The sequence below is a fragment of the Rhinolophus sinicus genome, linkage group LG15, assembly GCF_036562045.2.
Source record: "Rhinolophus sinicus isolate RSC01 linkage group LG15, ASM3656204v1, whole genome shotgun sequence".
In the NCBI taxonomy this organism is placed as follows: Eukaryota; Metazoa; Chordata; class Mammalia; order Chiroptera; family Rhinolophidae; genus Rhinolophus; species Rhinolophus sinicus.
The window spans coordinates 35,963,453-35,984,603 of NC_133764.1; the positions used below are offsets into that span (position 1 = coordinate 35,963,453).

Consider the following 21,151-nt stretch of genomic DNA (forward strand, 5'->3'; position numbering starts at 1 on the left):
CAGGCGCTGCGGCTCCTGATGTGTCACCCGTCAAGGGAACAGGCCAAGGGCTGGGGAGAGATGTCTGAGAGCAGTCCTGACCCTTAGGACAGTGAGCCTAAGTGGGATCGTAGGACTGACCGCCAGTCAGGGAGTAGGACCGGGCTGTCCTGGCCGCCACCCGCTCCCGTGGGGTCTGCAAGCCGCGTTCCAGCAGGTGGCGCTAAGAGACCGGGCGCGGACTCCGCGTGCGGAACTTGGTACCCACGCCCGACTTCACAGCGTCCAGCGGAAAGGGGGATAGGGGAGCGGGATAGAGGAAGAAGGAATTTCGATCACTGTGAGGGTGCCGGGGAAAGGGTCTCGAGGGTCCGGGCCAACAACAGAGGAGCACAGAGGAGCAGGGTGCGCCGGGCATGGGAGGGAGCCAGGATGCCTGCGGGCCCTCGGGGCGTCCACTGAGCATGAGCTCTCCGGGCAACTAGCGGGCGGAATCACAGGGCTCCAAGGCGCGGTGGGCGCCAGGGGTGGGGTGCCCTCTGGGTGGCGGGGTGCCCTCTGGGTGCCGCAGTGCAGGGCGGCGCTGGAGCCTGGCCCGGCGGAGGGGGCGGGGCAGCGGGGGAGGGGGCGCCTCTTAACGGTAAATATAAATCTCGCCTTATCTGGCTCTGACGCGCTCTTCCCTAAATTCAGCTCGGAGAAAAGATGGATCATGTGAGTGGGACTGAGAGGTTTACGGAGTTGAGCTTCTGTGGCTGTAAATCACCCAGTCCTCCCCGCTATAAAGCGCCTGTACCGCCAGGCGTGAGAGGAGACGCTCGCCGCCCTCTGACCCCAAGCGCCGCCCTCTGACCCCAAGCTCAGCGCGGGCTCTTGGCCCAGCCAGGTGAGTGCCCCGGGCAGAGGGCTGATGGATTTGGGGAGAGGGGACCTTGAACGGAGTCCGAGGGTGCTGCCGTCTCGCGAGACTGGCAGGCTCAGCTTTTCTCTTCCCCATCGCAGTTCTTCCTCCATCACCCACCCTCTGGGTTAGGAACTACCCCCAGTCCCCAAATCTAGGGATAAGATGGGAGAATGAACCTGGGGTCCTGTCCGCTCCTTCCTCACAGTGACCCCTCCAACCTCCTGCCATGTCGGAGGAGCTAGCCACCCGCCCCAAGGAGAGCCCGCGGGCGCCGCGGGCAGGACCCCGCGAGGTGTGGAAGAAGGGCGGCCGCCTGTTGTCCGTGCTGCTGGCGGTGAATGTGTTGCTTCTCGCCTGCACGCTCATCAGTGGCGGCGCCTTCAACAAGGTGGCGGTGTATGACACCGACGTGTTCGCGCTGCTCACCACCATGATGCTGCTCGCTGCGCTCTGGATCCTCTTCTACCTCCTCCGCACCGCGCGCTTCCCCGACGCGGTCCCCTATCGAGACGCGCACGCCGGCCCCATCTGGCTCCGAGGTGCCAGGGAAAGTGTGGGCGGAGGTGGGGTGGACCAGGCAGGGAGCTGGAGGCCGGGGCTCTCCAAGGAACTGTGGAGTGAGTGCACGTCGAGGTACAGGGGTCAGACGTTCCCTTGGCAGGATTAGATGTGGCTGAGGGACAGGTGGGCAGCTCTTGAGGGAGAAGAGAAAGGGAAAGGGTCCTGGAGGAGGATGAAGGGGAACTTCTTTGCCCTGTCTAAAGATGGGAAAGGGTGGTCATGGGACAGCTTCTGATGGAGGGCAGAACACAGACGACAGCTCCAGCTGAAAGAGCCCATCTAGGGCCCTTCCCCTTATCTATGCCGCCCCAAAGAGATGGGGGCTCAGTGGGACATCCACCCACCCACTCAGTCATACACTCATCTTTCCATCCACTCATTCATCTTTCAATCCATCCATTCACCTATACACCTGTCCATCCATCCACGCATCCATCCACCCAACCATCCATCTAACCACCCACCCAACCACCCCTCTAGCCATCCTTCCTCATATTTGTAAACCTTCTCTCCTGCCTCTGATTCCCAGGGGGGCTGGTGCTGTTTGGGATCTGCACTCTGGTCATGGATGTCTTCAAGACCGGCTACTACTCCAGTTTCTTTGAGTGCCAGTCGGCCATCAAGATCCTGCACCCTCTCGCCCAGGCTGTGTTTGTCATTGTCCAGGTGGGTGGGTGGGAGGAGTGTCCTTGAGTGTCCTATAAAGGAGCCAACATCTGGCCTGGGGTCAGGAGACCTGAGCGCCACTCCTCTTCTACCCTGAACAATCGAGTAAGGTGGGGATAGGACTACTAGCTGACGGCCAACTAGCCACAGCTGATGGCCATCCAATCACAGTTGATGGCCATTTAGTGCGACTGTGAGTCCATACATCTGGAAGGTCTTGGCAACGAAGTAATATGCAAATGTGAGCACCTACTGAGGGGCCCTGTGATTTCATTTCAACCTGAGCAGTGCCTGAGCAGAGCAGTTAACGCCTAAGAGGTGTGAGTTGTGGCAACCAGCCTCTCCTAGAACGGAGCCTGCCCTCCCTGTGTGCCCATAGGATCGGTCTCAGCCCCAGGTCCTGCTGTTGGCATGGCCAGTTTGGCCTCAGATAGACAGATATATATGTATGTATGTATGTATAGCGTAAATAACACTTTTGGAGACCTCCTGACTGAGCAGGACTGGTCTTATATGGGACTAGAACAGACCCCAGCCCTATATCATGGCCAGAATGATCACATGGATGGTTCCCTCCCGTAAAACATCACCCGTGTGGCCAGGTTTCCACAATTCAATACATTTATGACTTTGGCATTTATATAGTTTTAGTCTTTTACATTTTATGGGCTTGAAGGAGACTCGGGTAAAATGAAAGTACAGATACCCCCACATAGCAAGGGTTTGTTAGCAGCCAGATGAGAGTGAAGTCTTGCAGGGCAGCAAAGGATGAGGTTGGGGCAGGGGGTGTGGCCAAAGGGAAGTGAGAAGTCACCAGAGATTCTTTCTACCTTGGACACGACCTAGCCTGAGGCTGGTCTTGCTCTCAGGCATAAATACCCAGACAGTCAAAACTCTACTTGACCTCTACCTTGCAAAACGCAAACTCCGAAACCAGAGAGTTTTACAGATGACATTTTGCACATTATTAAAGAGCAGGGTACTATTTTATATGGATTGTTCCATAGAAGAGAGAGAAAGCTCTTGGTATCATTTTGCAAAGCTAAAATAAACTTAGTAACTTAGCATGAGGGCTCTTGAGATAGATATTTCTTAATGCTGGGCATGGATATAGGCACTCTGGAGTTTAGCTGTTTGTTCTGCGGAGTAAATGACCTCACCACTCTCTCAATACAGACTTACTTTCTCTGGGTCTCTGCTAAAGACTGTATTCACGTCCACCTGGATCTGACCCGGTGAGTGCCCATTCCACAGCTCAATGGCCTTGCCCAGGATGCCAGTGCTCACCTTGCATGAGAGATGAGGGCTTTCCAACCTGAGGCATGTGTCCTCCTCATGCCCCTTGGGTGGGTTTCAGCCAAAGTCCCCTTGCTTTGTCAGCTTGATTTCCGTCACCCCGTGCTGTGCTGTGTGTGTGTGTGTGTGTGTGTGTGTGTGTGTGTACCTACATGTGCTTTGGTGGGACATATAGTAGTGCACTATGTCCTTTCCCCTAGGACAGGGGACAGCGGTGGCCTGAGCCCCTGGACACCCCCTGGCCCTCTCTTGGATGGCATCCCCACCAGGCTGTGTTCCTTCCAAACTCAGCTTCCTGTTCACACTGGGGCCGGACTGTTTCTTGTTTCTCAATACCGTCTCCCAGTGTAGCTCCCCAACGCTCTCTCAACTTCGCCAGGGACCCAAAATGAGCCAGACACTCACTGGCCCTTGATCTCCTTCCCCAAACAGGTGTGGTCTCATGTTCACACTGACCACCAACCTGGCCATCTGGATGGCAGCTGTGGTGGATGAGTCCGTACACCAGGCCCACTTCCACAGCAGTTCTCACGGCAACGCCAGCCACTCCCGCCTCGCTCCTGACCGTGAGTCCCCACTTCAGATGAAGTCTGGCCCTATGACTTCCAGAACTCAGATTGGGTGTTTTGTGCACTTTTAGAGTCAGTCTCCTGTGCCCTCGTGAGAGAGGACAGCTTCCTCCTGCTCCAAGCTCTGACGCTGACATATAGGTGTAGATGACTCAGGAAGGGGAGTATCAGGGGCACCCTCTCATCCTGGAGGGTGCAGCCGAGACCTCACTGTCCAGGTCTCCGTTCCACCAAAGAAGGGACTCAGGCTCCAGGACGAAAGGGCAAGGGTGATCAAACTGGAGCGAGGGGAAAGGAGGCAGACTTGCTCGAGGCGGAAGCATGGGATCAGATGGAGAGCTTGGCCAGAAGCTAGAAATAATAATCACGATGAGAGTAGTGACAATCTATTGAGCTCTATATGTCTGGTGCTGTGCTAAGTGTCTTAACCCCCACAACTTCCCTATGAATGGGTAATATTAATATTCCTATTTTACAGATAAAGAAACTAAGGCATGGAGAAATTATGTAGCTTGCCCAAGGTCACAGAGCTTGAAATTGGAGAACTAGTGTTCAGATCCATCTTTGCTTTTAACCAATATGCTATATTGAGGCAGAAGGAGTCCACAGTCCCCTGGTTTTAGTTCTCTGCACTTCTCTAGGGCACCTCACTAGCTAGGACCAGACTAGATAGCTGAGTCCATCGAGACTCCGCCTGAAGACACACGTACACCAGTATGGAAGCGTCTAGAGCAGCCAGCCATGGGGAGACCCCGGTCCAGCAAGATAGACAAAGGGCCTCCTTTCACATACAGAGGGCTTCCTGAGAATGGCTAAAACCAACCTGGGGAGGTGGCCAACTGAGCATGCTGGGCTGCAGACAGGCACGCTGACCCTGCCCTGGGGTTCAGATCCGGGTCATTTGAGTCAGCTCTGCTATCACAAGCCACCTTATCTCAGTGAGCCTCTGTTTCTTCATCTGCAAAGCCAGCTGGGATCGTTCTGAGGATCAGAGAGATGTTTGCCAAGGCCCACGGCATCCTACAAAGCACGGTCTGCGTGCAGGACAAGACACCTTTCAGTGTGGTTCAAACAGAAGTGACGGGAGGTCATGGTCCAGACGTGGGCACAACTGCTTGCTTTCTGGGCTGAGCAGATGCTGGGGGGAGCTTAGAGGAAGCTGGAACTTGAGGGGTTTCCAAGAAGGCTACTTTCTATCAGGATCAGAACCTCATCCACCTCGAAGAGCCAGGGGTCATTACTGATAGGGACAGATGGGCAGTGTTCTCCTGAAGAAATGGGATGGGATGACGTGGGCAGTTCTGCAGCTCAGATTGTTTTTTTCCCTTGAGCAACCGCTATTGTTTACTGCTGTGTCCCACAGTCTCTGGAACACAGTAGGTGCTCAATAAATACCTGTGGCATGAATGAATATGCCAGGCCCTATGTAGGCATTTGGGATATGATGGTGAATGTGGCAGAGACCCTGCCCTTACAAAGGTCACAGTCCAGGGCTGAGGCTCTTCAGACAAGTTGCAGGTCTGTACCCCTCTCTCCACAGCGGAGCATGCGGGCAGCCAGGTGGGAGGAGACTGCCCCTGCGACACGGCCATCTGCCAGATCTTTCAGAAAGGCTACTTCTACCTGTACCCCTTCAACATCGAGTACAGCCTCTTTGCTTCCACCATGCTCTACGTCATGTGGAAGAATGTGGGCAGGCTGCTGGCCTCTTCCACCCATGGCCATGGCCAAGGCCACGGCCACGCCCCATCCCGGGTCAGCCTCTTCCAGGAGACCTTCTTTGCCGGCCCAGTCCTGGGCCTGATGCTCCTCGTGGTGGGGCTGGCCGTCTTCATCATCTACGAGGTCCAAGTGAGTGGGGAGGGGGACCACACCCAGCAAGCCCTGCTCACCTACTACAGCTTCAACATCGTCTGTCTGGGGCTCATGACCTTGGTCAGCCTGAGCGGCTCAGTCATCTACCGTTTTGACCGCCGGGCCATGGACCACCATAAGAACCCCACGCGAACCCTGGATGTGGCCCTGCTGATGGGTGCCGCCCTGGGCCAGTACGCCATCTCCTACTACTCTATCGTGGCCGTCGTGATAGGCATGCCCAGGGGCCTGCTAGGGGGGCTCAACTTGGCCCATGCGCTGCTCACGATTGCCCAGCACACCTTCCAGAATGTCTTCATCATTGAGAGCCTCCACCGGGGCCCCCCTGGGGCTAAGCCTCACGAGACCCCTCCCAAGGAGCCCTGCCTTACCTTTGCCAACCTGGATGCCCTCCACCCCTTGCCCACCTGCCCACCCACCCCCAGGCCGGTTGGCCCAAGCCCAGCAGGCCCTCAGGAAGCAAAGGCCATTACCTTGGCCCCCAGGGGCCACTGGAGACGCCGATGCCTGAAGGACATTTCTCTGTTTCTCCTCCTCTGCAATGTCATCGTGAGTAACTGGAGGGGGGGGGGCTGCAGGGAAGAGGAGACCAGGAAGTTCTTTCTGGTTTATTCACTTGACCTTCTCTGTCTTGCCCCAGCCTACTAGAGAATCTTACAGGTCTCTAGCGAAGGAGCAGATTCAGAGAGGATCAGGGGCAGCCCCCAGGCAAACAGCATCTCAAGGCACACAGAGAATGAATTCCCAGTGTACTGGCATCTAGGCAGCAGCCAGAGCTAGAGGGATCCCAGGGAATGCTGACATGGGGGCTGGGTGGAGGTGAGAGTGGAGGCCCTCACCCCAGGTGGGAGGTGTGACTGCTCCTGGGAACTTGTGATCAGCCTGCTTCTTAGAATAATTGGAGCCATGTCAGGAAGTAGCAGAGACCAGAGTAAGTGTGAGCAGTCTGTTAACAGAGTGCAGCAGCAGGCTGGCTGGGAAGCGGGGTACCCACAACAGCCGCCCCCTCCCCAGTGATTCAGCAAAGTCTCTGACTAAAAGAAACTCCTCTATATAGCAACAGACTTCACCCAACACAAATATATGCCATGTATAGAAATACTCTTCATGAAGGTGCACCCCAATAAAGAAACAGTCCTAACATAGCTACAACCCAACAGAGAAATGTCCCAGTGTAGATATAGTCCCCAAGAGGAAATCTCTAATACAGAAACATGTACCCACATAAGTACATCCCAAAGAAAGAACAAACCTCTACATAAATTTTGCTCAATATGAAAACAGTCCTTTTAGCTATAACCTCCAATAGAAAAACACTCATAATATAGAAACAGCCTTAATGTGGGTATATCCAATATAAAACACATCTCCAGAGAGAATTCTACCCTAGCTTCATCAACATGAAATACACCAACAATCCATCCTAACTGAGGTGCTTTCTTAGTGAAGTCCCTACTTTAACTATTGCCCATCTTATAGGTCACCTAAAAAAAAGTCATCAGCAATCTCCAAACTACCAGTGGAAGCAATAAGGCTCAGAACTTCATCATATCCTGAGCCAGCTTTAGTGCAAGTGCCCAGCCCTGGCTCCGCCCCACCTTCTGCCCACCTGGCCCATAGGCTGGGAGTCACCTTTGGGGAGGCTGTGTTTGCTCTAGTATCTATGCCTGGGTCAACTCTGAAAACATCATCTCCAACTCCTTCATTGTATAGGACACAAACAGGCTCAGAGGGGAGCTGTGATGTGTTGAAGGGCGAAGTTCATTGGGGTTGAGGAGGGTGGGACTAGCCTAGAAGCTTTTGTTCTTTGCCTCATACCCCACACCAGAACCTTCTGAGCTCAGAGCCAGAGATGAAGCAGGATTCCAGCTTCAACCTCCTCGCAGACCTGGGAAGGGGGCAGGGAGTAGGGGTGGAGCTGGAGAGCAGAGCTCATAAAGGGCTGTGGTGGGGTACCCTTCTGCTGGATCTGACCCCCCTGCCCAGGATGTGTCTGATTCTGCAGCCACCCTGCACACATCTCTCCAGGAGAGAGCAGCTGATTTAGCCATTTGTACCAAATTCTCACGTCGTCTATTGAAACCTCTTCCCCCTCCCCACATCCAAAAAGTGGCCCAGACTGAGGGTGGGAGACGTGATCATAGTAGGGCTCCCTCGCCTGGAGGTGGGCAAGTTCAGCTGGGCACATTTCCTGAACTCCTTAGTGAGTGCTAGTCCCTGCCTAAGATGCAGGAGGTCTCCACTCAGCAGCTTCTGTCCCCTGCCATTCACCAAACTAGAGGACTGGGATCCCCAGCAAAGCTCACATAAATGACCCAGTTTGGGCCAGGTCCTAACCATGCCCTCTCTCCCACAGCTGTGGATCATGCCCGCCTTCGGGGCTCGCCCTCACTTCAGCAACAAGGTGGAGGTGGGCTTCTATGGCTACTCCCTCTGGGCAGCCATCGTCAACATCTGCCTGCCTTTCGGCATCTTCTACCGCATGCATGCTGTATCTAGCCTGCTGGAGGTCTACGTGCTGTCCTGAAGCTCCGCCCCCCCCACCCTGAGACAGAGAAATGGAGGGAGGGACTCAGCTCATGTACCCACCCAGAGACCCTCGGGAATGAAACCCAGGCTGGCAGTCACTGTGCCACATTACCACGCTTTCCCTGCTGGCCCCAGAGTGGAATTTCCACAAAAGTTTTTTTTCCCAGGATGAGTTTTTAATTCACAATCAGGAGATGCCCATCCACCCCAGCATGACCCTGGGGCATGAGGCTAACCGGGAGGGAGCTGTCTCCCTGCAGCTGCAGGACTAGTAAGTGTTGGTGGCTCCAGCTCCACCCTCCATCCCAGCCCTGTGACCTGGCCAATGCTGCCATCTGGACCTGGGAACCAATAAACCTGCAGTTTGCTCCCTGTCCCCCACTTCTTGTCTCAGCTGTCCCATCTGAGATGATCACAGGAGAGGATCTTGGGGGTAGCTGGGAAGGTCCCTGGAGATTTTCAGGTCTCAAGCTTTTCAGTGGGTGAGCTAAGTCTGAGTGACAAACCAGTTCCAGACTAGTACCTGGCTGGCTGGGAGGGGCTGGCAGAGTACCCAGGCTGCCCCCTTGCTCTTCCCTTTATCCTCAAGTGACATATGCATTTTTTATGTGTTCCATGACACAGGAAAGGTTAGGAAAGACTGACCTAGTCCAACTACCATTTTACAAAGAAGAAAACTGAGGCCCAAAGAGGTAAAGTGACTTGCCCAAGTCACACAGCTGAAGAGAGCCAGAACCTTTCTACTGAGCACAATAATTTGCAAACAGCACTTCCCCTCCCCACAAAGAAAATATTTCAGAAACCCAAGTTTATAACATAGATATAAATAGGGCTGTTCTAGTTTAAGAGGCGTTAGGGATGCAGATCTTCACCCCTGGGGGTCCCACCACTCCCACTCCCTGGGGGTCCCTGAGACTCCTCTACAAAAGGTAGAGATGGACTGAGAGTGTCAGACTGAACAGAGAGAGATGGAAAAGGAGGCCCAACAACTACTGTGTTTCCCCCAAAATAAGACCTAGCTGGACCATCAGCTCTAATGCGTCTTTGGAGCAAAAATTAATATAAGACCCGGTATCATATTATATTTATATTATATAAGACCCAGTATTATATTATACTATATTACACCTGGTCTTATAGTAAAATAAGACCTGGTCTTATATTAATTTTTGCTCCAAAAGACGCATTAGAGCTGATGGTCCGGCTGGGTCTTATTTTCGGGGAAACACGGTAGAGGAGGAAGGATTGGTGGCCAGCAGAGTTAGGCGAAGGGAGGACAGGCGGGGCGTTGGGAGGGGAGTGCGCTGGGAGGGAGGAGAGCGTGGGAGCAGCCACAGGACTTCAGAGGAAAATGTGCCTGGTCCCTGCTCTCTCTCTCTCTCTCTCTCTCTCTCTCTCTCTCTCTCTCTCGATGGGCGGGTCTCAGAAGCCGCAGGAGGCGCTGAGGAGGGCCAGAGGGGGCGACTTCTCACCCTATTCGCCTCTTGCCCTATCAGAATGGGGTCTCTTCCGCCCCAAGTTCACTGTTTGACTTAGGGAGAGAGAGGGTGCTGGAACACGCGGGGTGGCAGCAGCCTGGCCTGGGGCAGAGTTGGGTACAAGCAAAGGCAACCCCAGACATGAGGGTTCCATTTCCTGTTTGGCCGCCAGAGGAAAGTGTGGCCTGAACCCCGCAAGGCCTTTACTTCGGCCGAAGAACCTTGCACCCCACCTCACCCTGGAGGCGGTCTCCCGTGGGTCCCTTGGCCCTTAGCTTCGCGCTTGCACCGCCTCCGGCCCCGCCCGCCCATCTAGCCGCCTCGCTATTGGCTGCTCCGTTCCAGCCGGAGCCCCCGACGGGTAATTAAGGAAGGATTAATGAGATCTCCAAAGTCAACAACAAAAAAATCGATGGGCCACAGAACCCGAGCGGCGGCTGCGCAGTCCCGCGGGGAGAGGGCGTCGGGGGCATCGGTCCGGGCACTATGGCCTCACCTGGACGGACGACCGGTCCTGCGCCCACAGTTGGTGGTCAGCCGGCAGCGCTGCCTGCCCAGGCCTCAGGTAAGGCTCTCCGGCGGTGCCCTTAGGGCCGGGAGCGCCCTCGACCTCTGGAGGAATATTCCGAGAGCGCCCACTATGACACTCACACCTACTCCGCCCCCAAAGCGGGCTTCAGGGACTAGGGGCTGCGGGGATTGGGGTGGAGGGAGGGATGGCTGTGGGGAGGTCAACACTGGCGACCCGAACGCCCGCCCTTTCCTGACCCCTACCTCCTTTCCTCGGATGGGCGCGCACAACTGAAAGGTTGTGGAGGCCAGGAAGAAGAGAAGAACCCGGAGGGCGGGGGAAAGGGGTGTGGGGTTGGGGCTGCCTGCACGTCCGGTCTGAGGCATACGTGTAGAGGCTGCCCAGGACCCCACAGTCCCCCGAGCGGCTCGGAAATAAATCCCGAAGCCCCCGGCCCTGCGCTCCTGGCCGGACGCCGCGCCCCGACGGCTCCACGGCTTTCATCACCTGCCTCTAAACGCGGCCCACAAACCAGTTGTGCGGGCTCCTCCTTGGGCTAGTGTCGCGCCGAAAGGCGTGCCAGAGGGCGGTGGACTCCTCCTTGTCAGTTTCAGGCGCCCTTACCCTCTTCCTGCGACCCCTGAGTGCACCCCCTCTGGGTCACCGACCCTGCGGGGGGTGGACCGAATCCAACACTTTAAGGGCTCCCTCTAGCGGCTGTTGAAGGCTTGAACCCCCGCCGGTCTGGGGTGGGAAATGTAGGGCGAGGACCCTGGAGAGAGGACCCGGGGAACCTTCAGTATCCTCTCGAGGCTTGCAGTTCAAGGAAAAACCGCCCCCAAAATTCACCAATAATCCAGACCCTTCCAATCTCTCCAGGATTTCAAGAGAACTGGAAGTGTACAAATAGCTAACACTGAGAGCTTTCTGTGTGCCAGACAGGCATTCACATGCATTTACCTAAATTAAATCATTTAACTTTAATAAAACCTACCCCTAAGAGGTAGGTATTATGCATTAATTCCTTCATTTATTCATTCAAGAAATTTTTATTGAACGTCTACTATATACTGGGTACTGTTCCTTAGTTATATGTCTGCTTTTACAGATGGGAAACGAAGGCACAGGTAGTCTAAGTAGCTAGCCCTAGATCACACAGGTAGTAGGTGTCAGAACCTGGGCTCTTAAATCATTAGGTTATCCTGCCTTGGGAAGATGGGGGAGAATCTGGGGAAGGAGGGACGGAGCAGTCAGGGTTGGAAGAGAAGGAACAGGGAGGTGTTCTTCCCATGAACCTCAGGCTTGCTCAACCTGGGTGTGGGAGCCTAGGAGGAAAGATAAAGATCCTGCAAAGTCTCCTCAGCAGTGACAACATAGAAAATGTTTATTGGAAAGGGTCTCTGTCCACAGCTCTGGTGCTGAAAGTTCCCCCAGAAAATGCCAGAGTCATTTGGCAAACACTGGTTGATGTCATGCTGTGCCATGTTTGGAGGGTCCAAGTTAAAGAGAATCTTTTCTGTGCCTTGGAGGAGCTTCTGGTCTTGAAGGGAGCCAGCAACACCCACAGAACCTCACCAGACAGTGCACACCCACTCTCAATAGACACTTGGGCGGAGAGAGAAAGCTTCCCAGGAGAGGTATTTAAGGTGGGTGGTGAGGATGGGTTAGAGCCACAGTGGAGCACACAGGCAAGGCAGAAAGGATAGCGGGCCCCAGGAGTGATGGCGGGAGGCAGGACACCACATTAAATGTGGAGCCCTCTGGCTGGGCCTGGATGGACAAGGGGAGCAGGTGCCTGGAGTGTGACGAGGGGGCCAGACAGGGAGGGGGCAGAACTGGAACAAGAATGACAGAGAGGACTAGGAAAGGTTCATTTGTAGAACCTTTAAAAGAGGACCAAGTTTTATTATTCTATTTGCCCCAGAAGAGAACAGTAGAAGGTATGAATATTGAGCAGACTGCCCATGGGAGAATGAGGGGCTGGAGAGCCTGCGTTTTAGAACCAAATGAGATGAGGGTCTTCTGGTGGTTATATAGTGGAAACGTCTGACGCTTCTGAAGCTCAGCGTTCAGAGGGAGAGACAGAGCAAAGCACCGCTAATTAAAATAGAACATGAGAGGTGGACTCCAGAAACAAGCCTGGAGCTTGGTGGGGTGACCAAGAGGGGGCACCTAATCCGGCCTTGGCATGGGGGCTCAGGGGAGGCAGCTTAGAGAAGGCGGGGCTCTTCTGAGTCCTGAAGGACAAGCTGCAGTCAGCCAAGGGGTATGGGGGTTGGCATTATGGGCAAAGGGTCAGGTGTGGGTAGATAGGGAGGTGAGCAAAAGCAAGGGCATTCTGGGAACTACAGCAGGATGGCACAGCCTATGGGCAAGTGGGGTATGAAGACAATGCTGGAGATGTAAGTCGAGGCCAGACCCGGAAGTAACAACAGCTCCCCTGCGCTGAGTACTTTGTGTGCTCCAAATCCATATCACACACACACTGCCTCGTTTCATTTTTAAAGGCCGTGCTAAGCAGTTTGGACTTTATACTAAGCGCAGTTGGTTGCTTGCAGTAAGGGAGGCGCACAGTGGGCAGGGAGACCAGTCCAGGAGAGAGAGGAGGGGGCCCGGAACTAGGGTAGAAGTTGGGGTCAAGAAAAATCTAAGAGCAATTTTGGGGCTGGAATGGACAGGCTTGGGGCCTAAGAGGATGACCCATGAGGTGAGAGGCAAGGATGCTCAGTTCTCTGCTGAGAGATGTGGGGATGATACACTTGATGAGATAGTGAGCTTAGAAAGCAGGCCTCCTGCAGCCTGGAGGACGGGGACCGCCATCCCTTAGAATCCTGAGCCCAGAGCACCAGGGATGCAAGGGCAGTGGCAGGACCGAGGGGGAGCACCTGGGATGGCCAGGGAGTGGCGAGGGAGCCTTCCCGTCAGGACAGCACCCTGCACCAACACGGTGTCCCCCGCTCTAGAGCAGCTCAGTCCCACAAGGAATGGGTACCCAGAAGTCCACAGGGGGAGTGTACAGGACTCCAGGAAAAGGCCTTGAGCTGCACGTATGAGGTGACCTAGGTCTGGGTCCGAGAGAGGCGTGACAAAGGGGTTGGCCTGAGTGAGAGCTTGGGGATGGTGAGGAAGGAGCGGGAGACATTCAGGGTGGAGAAGTGTCAAGGATGGTGTTCCTCGTGTGCTGGGTAGTCCTGGGGCGTCCAGGAGTCAGGAGGAGGTGGTGCAAATGGAAGTCAGTTCTGTCAAAGTCAAGTCAAGAGTACGGCACTCCCGCTGATCCCCACCTCCCCCTTGCTCAGCGTGGACATCACAGGTCACTCCCGGACCTTTGTCCCCTAAGCCTTTACAATTAATTTTAATTATATAAGTAGTGTGTTTTTTAAAAACCAGAATGTTAAACCACTCCCACTCCTAATGCTGTCCTCTCTTCCGACAGGAAACTTCTATTGTGAATCTGGTAGGTGTCTTCTAGACCTTTTCAAAGTAATTTGATATACCCCCATTTGTATGCATAATAGAGTATTATTTCAGAGCACAGCATTCTTTCCCACCAGGCCTACACTCAGCCTCAGGATCCTTCTCAACACACAACACTAGGCAACCATTACCTTCTAATGAGTCAGAACAAGAAAGGGCACCTCCTTGCTGTTTCTCTAAGGAGTGAAATTCCTTCGAGAAGTCGGCAGAGCACAAGCTGCCTGTTGGCAAAAAGTCACAGCCCTCGAAACTGCCCAGTGGTTAACCACCGTGCAGATGCCCCTGGCTCCCTTGGCAGACATTATCATTCCATCTTTGGATCAGGCTCTAAGGCAGGAAGTGGAGGTAGGGGCAGGTGGTCCTCAGGCCAAAACAATCCCTGCGTTTATGCAGAGCACAGACTGCTTCCATATCCCCTGGTCTATTCGAACCTCCCAGGGTCCCGTAAGGTAGATGGGCAGCTGCTATTATTTCCAATGTTCTGACTAGAGAGTTTGTCCTCGGTCACACAGCAGTTAGGGCCAGGAGCAGAATTGAACCCGGGACAACAGGCAACCCACCCGGCTCCTTTCTCCCTCCCCAGCACCTGCTGAGGCCCCGGCCGTGGCCTCTCCAGAAGCACAGGAGACTAGAGCGGCTCCAGCCAAGGAGAACCAAGTGGACCTGGGGGCGGAGATGCCAGAGGCCCATGCCTCGCCCCCCCAGAAGTCCTGGCTGGTGCGGCATTTCTCGCTGCTGCTGCGGCGGGACCGGCAGGCCCAGAAGGCGGGGCAGCTCTTCTCAGGGCTGCTGGCCCTCAATGTGCTGTTCCTGGGCGGAGCCTTCATCTGCAGCATGATCTTCAACAACGTGGCCGTGACTCTGGGTGACGTGTGGATCCTGCTGGCTGCACTCAAGGCCCTCTCCCTCCTCTGGCTGCTCTACTATGTGGCTGGCACCACCTGCCGGACACACGCCGTGCTCTACAGGGACCCTCACGCAGGCTCCATCTGGGTGCAGGGTGAGTGTTGGGGTGCTGGGTGGATGGAGAGGGGTGGAGAGGGAGAGCCCATTCCAGGGGAGGTGCCAATGGCTGCCTGGCTCCGCCAGGCTCCCTGCTGCTCTTCGGCAGCTGTACCATCTGCCTCAATGTCTTCCGTGTGGGCTACGACATGAGCCACATCCACTGCAAGTCACAGCTGGAGCTCATCTTCCCTGCCATCGAGATCATTTTCATCAGCGTCCAGGTAACAGGCCTCTCCAGTGCCCACACCACCAGGCACACGCTATCCCTACCCACGCAGCGTGCACACACACCCCAACTTATGCCTAGAAATAGCCCGATAGGCAAATACCTACATGGCCCAGAGTGTGTACACACACCACAGCCCCCCACAGATGCCTGTCTCTGTGGACCCATGTCCACACACACCTGCACACACCATGTCCTGAAATGCAGATACCTATAAATACATCGGCCTCTACCTGCTTGCATATACCTAAATCTATACCCCCAGATACACAAAGCTACTCCTACTAATGAATATCCAACTCCCTCCTGACTTCCTGTTCTGTACTAGGCATTGCGTTTCACTTTCAGCATCTTTTTATTTCGCCAATAAGTAAGCATTGCCCTGAGAGGTAGACATTTGAGTCCCATTTTAGAGCCGAGGTGACTGAGGCTCAGAGATATCTTACCACTGGCCCAAAACCACACAGCAAGGAAACGGTAGAGCCAGGATTCCAACCTGGGCTTCCTCGTTGTCTCTTCCATGATAAATACACACAAGCAGCTGGGGCACACACCCCAGGGTCCGTCCCCCCCCGCACTCCCGCCCCCAGCTCCTGGGCTCAAGGCCCTATCTCTTTCAGACCTGGGTGCTCTGGAAACACTGTAAGGACTGCGTCCAGGTCCAGACCAACTTCACCAGGTAAGATGGGAACGCCTTCTCTTCCTCCAACAACTCCTGGGGCTCTCTGTCCCCAACTAGTGCCTGTACCCCACAGCTTCCCTGGACATGGTGGCCCTGGGGCTGCGGGTTGGTCTGGGAATGGTCCCAGGAGGCCAAGGCTGCCTGTCCTGAAGTCCTAATGCCAGATGAGATCTGGTTTGGGGGGACAGTGGTCACCCCAAAGGCAGTGATGGTGCAGGTCGGGCACCCAGGGAGCCGGCAAGCTGTGTGGGCAGAGTGTGGCATCTCCTCCAGGTGTGGCCTGATGCTGACCCTGGCCACCAATCTGCTGATGTGGGTTCTGGCCGTCACCAACGACTCCATGCACCGCGAGATTGAGGCAGAGCTCAGTGCCCTCATGGAAAAGTTCTCAGGTACAGAGGAGACCATGACCCTCACCCCTGAATGTACACACACACACACACACACACACACACACACACTACACTCCCTCAAACGGGTGAGGCGCCTTGAGTCTGTAGAGTTGGGAGCGAACTCCAGAGGCCCCATCATGACTAAACAGAAACCAGACATTTGCCAGTAGTACCCATCCTGCGCCCACTCTGTGCCTGTCCCATCAGGTATTGGCACCCTGCAGCCCTGCTCCAGGCATCCAGCTAGCTGTCAGCAAGTAGCCACTAATCCTGGCTGAGCTAGTCACTGATAAGTCCAGGAATGCACCCCACCCCTGGTATTTGCATTTTATTGGCAAGAAAAAAGCCTTCAGGACTGAAAGGAATGTCTTCCTAATGCAACTGTAAGTGCCTGGACATATCTGGAGGGATGGAAGATTTGTGGGGAGAGAGAACGTGCCCCATCCCCAGCTGTGCAGCCTGCCCCTTTGAGTCTATGCCCCATAAACCTACATGGGAACATCGCTGTCTGTGGGATTCAGCCACCCCTGTATGTGTACAGCCCTGCCCCCACCCAGGTGGCATTGCCATCCTGACCTGTGAACAGCCTTCCCAGCACACCCCCCATGCGTTTACACACCCATCACATAAGGCATGGTCTGCCTGTACGTTGTGCACATTCTTTGTACTCTGGATACGTTTCTCAGAACTGTGCAAAGAGAATTTTTTGTAAGTCACATTGTAGATATTTTTTTTATTAAAATATTGAAACATACAGTAGAAGAACAAGACAGATCCATCACCCAGACGCAATGGTTAACACTTTGCCATGTTTATTTCAATTTTTTGCTGAATTACTTACATCATTGAGATCATGGCATTTCATCTCAAAACATTTCAGAATGTATCTCTTTAAAATAAGTATATTTCGCTACATTACCATAATGCTATTATAATTTCTAACAAAATTGCTTAACATCATCCCCATCCTCTACATAAATCTATATTAACTTTCTCCAAGCAGCCCATGATATGTCTTGTATGGTGGTTTGTTCAAACATTCAACGCATTTGGTTGTTCAGTCTCCAGTCTTTTTCCCTAATGACACTGAAATTTGTTAGGTTGCTTTCTGGTAGTGAGTAGCATTTGACTTTTGCCCATCTCCCCTGCTTTTCCTAGAAAATGGAGGCATGGACCAAAGTCTTGATTAGGTTTAGGCTACACACTTTTGGCACCAGCATTCCACAAGTAAGGCTGTGTGCCCTGCACCTCACAGCGAAGGAAGATGTCTGCTCAGCCCACAGTGCATGCTGCAAAGGGTTCAGGTGTAGCAGCCAGATCCTCCCATTAGAACACTACAGGTGTCCCCTCGTGTCCAACACGTAATCTGTGGAAGTGACATTTGGCACCAAAGTCATCACATGTTCAATGCTTTACATAGTAAACTTGGCACCTGGTCTGGAATAGCTTTGTAAAGGAATGACCATCTGTGATTTCTGATTGCTCTCTTTGGGCCTCGGTTTCCATACCTGTGAAATGGGTGCCTGGGTGCCTTCCGCCTCTGGCATACGCCAGGGGTGAATGGGACTGATTTGTGCAGCTGGTCTCCTCAGAGCAAGGCCTGAACGTCTGTCCCCTCTCATCCTGTCCCCTCCCAGGCAATGACACCAACACCTGCCTGTGCCTCAATGCCACCGTGTGTGAGGTCTTCCGGAAGGGCTACCTGATGCTCTATCCCTTCAGCACTGAGTACTGCCTCATCTGCTGCGCCGTGCTCTTTGTCATGTGGAAAAACGTGGGCCGCCGCCTGGCACCCCACGCAAGCGCCCACCCCAGCACCCCGCCCTTCCACCTGCTCGGGGCCATCTTCGGGCCGCTGCTGGGCCTGCTGGTGCTGGTGGCAGGCATATGTGTCTTTGTGCTTTTCCAGATTGAAGCGAGTGGCCCTACCATCGCGCGCCAGTACTTCACCCTCTACTATGCCTTCTATGCAGCCGTGCTGCCCGCCATGAGCCTGGCGTGCCTGGCGGGCACGGCCATTCACGGGCTGGAGGAGCGAGAGCTGGACACGCTCAAGAACCCCACCCGCAGCCTGGACGTGGTGTTGCTGATGGGGGCAGCGCTGGGCCAGATGGGCATCGCCTACTTCTCCATCGTGGCCATCGTGGCCACTCGCCCCCACGAGCTGCTCAACCGCCTCATCCTGGCCTATTCCCTGCTGCTCATCCTGCAGCACATCGCCCAGAACCTCTTCGTCATCGAGGGCCTGCACCGCCGCCCACTCTGGGAGGCAGCGCTGGAGGGCCTGGGGGAGAAGCAGGACGCTGAGCCGCACCGCAGGGGCTCCCTGCTGGAGCTGGGCCAGGGCCTGCGGCGGGCCTCTCGCGCCTACATCCACTCCTACAGCCACCTCAACTGGAAGCGGCGGGCGCTCAAGGAGATCTCGGTCTTTCTCATCCTCTGCAATGTCACAGTGAGTGACACGCCGGGAGGCACGGGGCAGAGCTGGCTGGGTGGACCCAGAAATCCTCACTCAGGAAGGGCTGGATCAAGGCGCATTCACTGCGCACTGACGGTCCTCAGGGTGATTGGCTCATGCCTTTGATTGTCAAGGACGCACGCCTCTTTCCAACCAGCTCTATGCCGCTTGAGAGCAGAGCTTGTCCCCCAGCTCCCTGTGAGGTGCCTGGCATGAACGAATGTGCCAGTAGCCAAGTGCTCTTTACAAACAAACATGTAAGACTTCTACCCTCAGGAAGTTCCCTGTCTAGTTGGGGAGACACCAGGGGACCAGTTAGGGAATTACCAAATAATTAATTGTCCACTGAATTCAGTCAAAGGGAGATGAGAAAGTGCCAGGTTTTCTAAATTACCTCTAGTGGGATGTGTTGATGATGGTTGCTTAGTCCCAGGTCCCCTTCTCCAGACAATAGCTCTGCATCTTGTGAATCATCACAGTGAGTACACGCAACAAGCATTATTGCTGTCCCATTTCACAGATGAGCAAACTGAGGCTTAGGTTGTCTGACCTGCCCAAGATCCCACAGGCTTAAGTGGCAGAGCCAGGACAAGTCAGGGTTGTTTGAGCTCATGTGGGCAATGACTGGCTGGCAACACACCTCAGATGCTGAAACCCCTGGTCCAGGCAGAGCATCAGTAATAAATTGGCAGAGCAGAGTAGGAGGTAAGAGAAGGATGTGTGGGCCTGAGTGGCCAAGGAAGGCTCCCTGAAGGTTTGATCTGGGCCTTGAGAAATGGGTAGAATTTCAAGGGCTGGGGTGGAGGGGGCCGAGACAAGCAGAAAGATGAAGCTGGAACAGAAGACGGTGGTTAAAATCAAGGTACAGGGCAGCACTGCTTGACAGAGCAGATTGAACCATGGGTGGTGGCAGCCTGGGGTCTCGTGATCCATCTGGAGTTCAGGCTGGCAAGCCAAGGAGGTGACTGTGGTCTGGGTGAGGGGGACATGGCGGGAAAGGGCTGGCTCTGAGGATGTACTGGATGAGCCGCAGGTGCTGGGCCCTTCCTCCCCTGAGCTGAGTGCCTGAGGGTGTGGGAGCACCCCTCCCTCACTCCACACTCTCCTCTCTTCCCCAGCTGTGGATGATGCCTGCGTTTGGCATACACCCGGAGTTTGAGAATGGACTGGAGAAGGATTTCTATGGCTACCGGACGTGGTTCACCATCGTCAACTTTGGTCTGCCTCTAGGAGTCTTCTACCGCATGCACTCTGTTGGGGGGCTGGTGGAGGTCTATTTGGGGGCCTGAGGCTACCCAAGGAACCCACCCCCGCAGAACCCTGAAGTGCCAAGGCTGGGAAAATGTAGCCCAGAGTCTCTGAGCAGACGCCCCATTCCAGGGGAGCCTAGGACAGCCTGGGTTCCCCAAAGCCTCCCCTTCCCTAGAGCCTCATTAAATTGGGCAAGGGGTGGGAGCACTGTTCACAGCCCAAGACCAAAGGCAAAACCTGGACACTGAGTTTCCGATGCCCACACCCTCAGGGGCACAAGCCTGGCCCTGCTCACCACCACATCAAAACAGCCCACGGTGCACCCAGAAAGCCCCCACAGCTACTCTGGGAGGGCCAGCCCTATATGACTGAGTCTGGGGAGTTTGGAGAGGGGCGCTCCTGCCCAGCCAGGTCTCTGTAGTCTGCGTCCTGCCGGGGGAAGGGCATGAGGTCTAAGCTTGGCCCAGGGCATCCTGGAAGTTTGCAGCTGGGCAGGTAGCCCTGCCCCTCTCTCTCCACACAACCTAATGAGCTCATTAATTAGCTGCCAGGCAGGGTTCAACAGCTCTCTCCTGCTGCCATAAACTGATTGATTACATTTGGGCTTCGTGGCATTTGTTCCCAGGGACAGAGCTGCCACTCTGGGTATGGTGGGAAGGCACAGTCCTCCTGGCACGGCTGTGGGGCTGCGACAGTCACGTTTCTGGTCCAGGAGGGGTCTAAACCAATCCTTGCCTGGTCTGATCCATGCAAGGTGGAGAGGGGCCAGGGCTCTCAACTCCCCGCCCTCGTCAGCATGCCATCTCTCGGACACAGAGCCCCAGGTGACTTTCTGGAGCTGGCTTACCATGGGGGCTGTGGCCTTTGGCTGCTGGGTCCCCAGGCCTGCTGTATCCTCTGAGCCATCAAGCGGAAAGGGCAAGCATGACAGCCTATCCATCTTCCTGATCCCAGTGCAAATAGTGGGCTGGGCCCAGGGTGAGGCCCAGGGTGAGGCCCGGAGACAGCAGCCCTGGGCCTGCAGGCAGGCTTTGCATACCTCTGGGCCCCTCCCCCATGAAGCTGGGCATTGGTAAGCACAGAGCCAAGGGCCCAGGGACACCCCAGTATCTCCCAGTGGCTACCTGGGTCCAGCAGAGCCCCTGGGAGCCATGCAAAAGGCTGAGAGGTAGGCCCCTCACCTCCCTGTGGGCTCTTTCTCTGGGTGGCCAGAGCCCAGAGAGCCACGCTTTGGGTGAGAGGGTCCAATTCTCCACTCCCCCCACCAAGAAAATGACAAACACAGGTTCCCA

General features: G+C 54.9%; 2 protein-coding genes across 2 annotated transcripts; both read left to right on the forward strand.

The window, feature by feature from the left end:
• Positions 1-677: 677 nt before the first annotated feature.
• On the forward strand, positions 678-9,025 carry OTOP2 (otopetrin 2). Its single transcript, XM_074319733.1, has 7 exons — positions 678-865; positions 1,089-1,422; positions 1,974-2,110; positions 3,287-3,345; positions 3,839-3,972; positions 5,516-6,399; positions 8,207-9,025. The coding sequence occupies exons 2-7, from the start codon at positions 1,110-1,112 to the stop codon at positions 8,375-8,377; spliced, it is 1,698 nt and encodes a 565-aa protein (XP_074175834.1). The 5' UTR covers positions 678-865; positions 1,089-1,109; the 3' UTR covers positions 8,378-9,025.
• Positions 9,026-9,820: 795 nt separating this feature from the next.
• On the forward strand, positions 9,821-20,457 carry OTOP3 (otopetrin 3). Its single transcript, XM_019745454.2, has 7 exons — positions 9,821-10,422; positions 14,429-14,845; positions 14,935-15,071; positions 15,697-15,755; positions 16,032-16,150; positions 17,788-18,602; positions 19,727-20,457. The coding sequence occupies exons 1-7, from the start codon at positions 10,344-10,346 to the stop codon at positions 19,895-19,897; spliced, it is 1,797 nt and encodes a 598-aa protein (XP_019601013.2). The 5' UTR covers positions 9,821-10,343; the 3' UTR covers positions 19,898-20,457.
• The last annotated feature ends 694 nt before the right edge of the window (positions 20,458-21,151 follow it).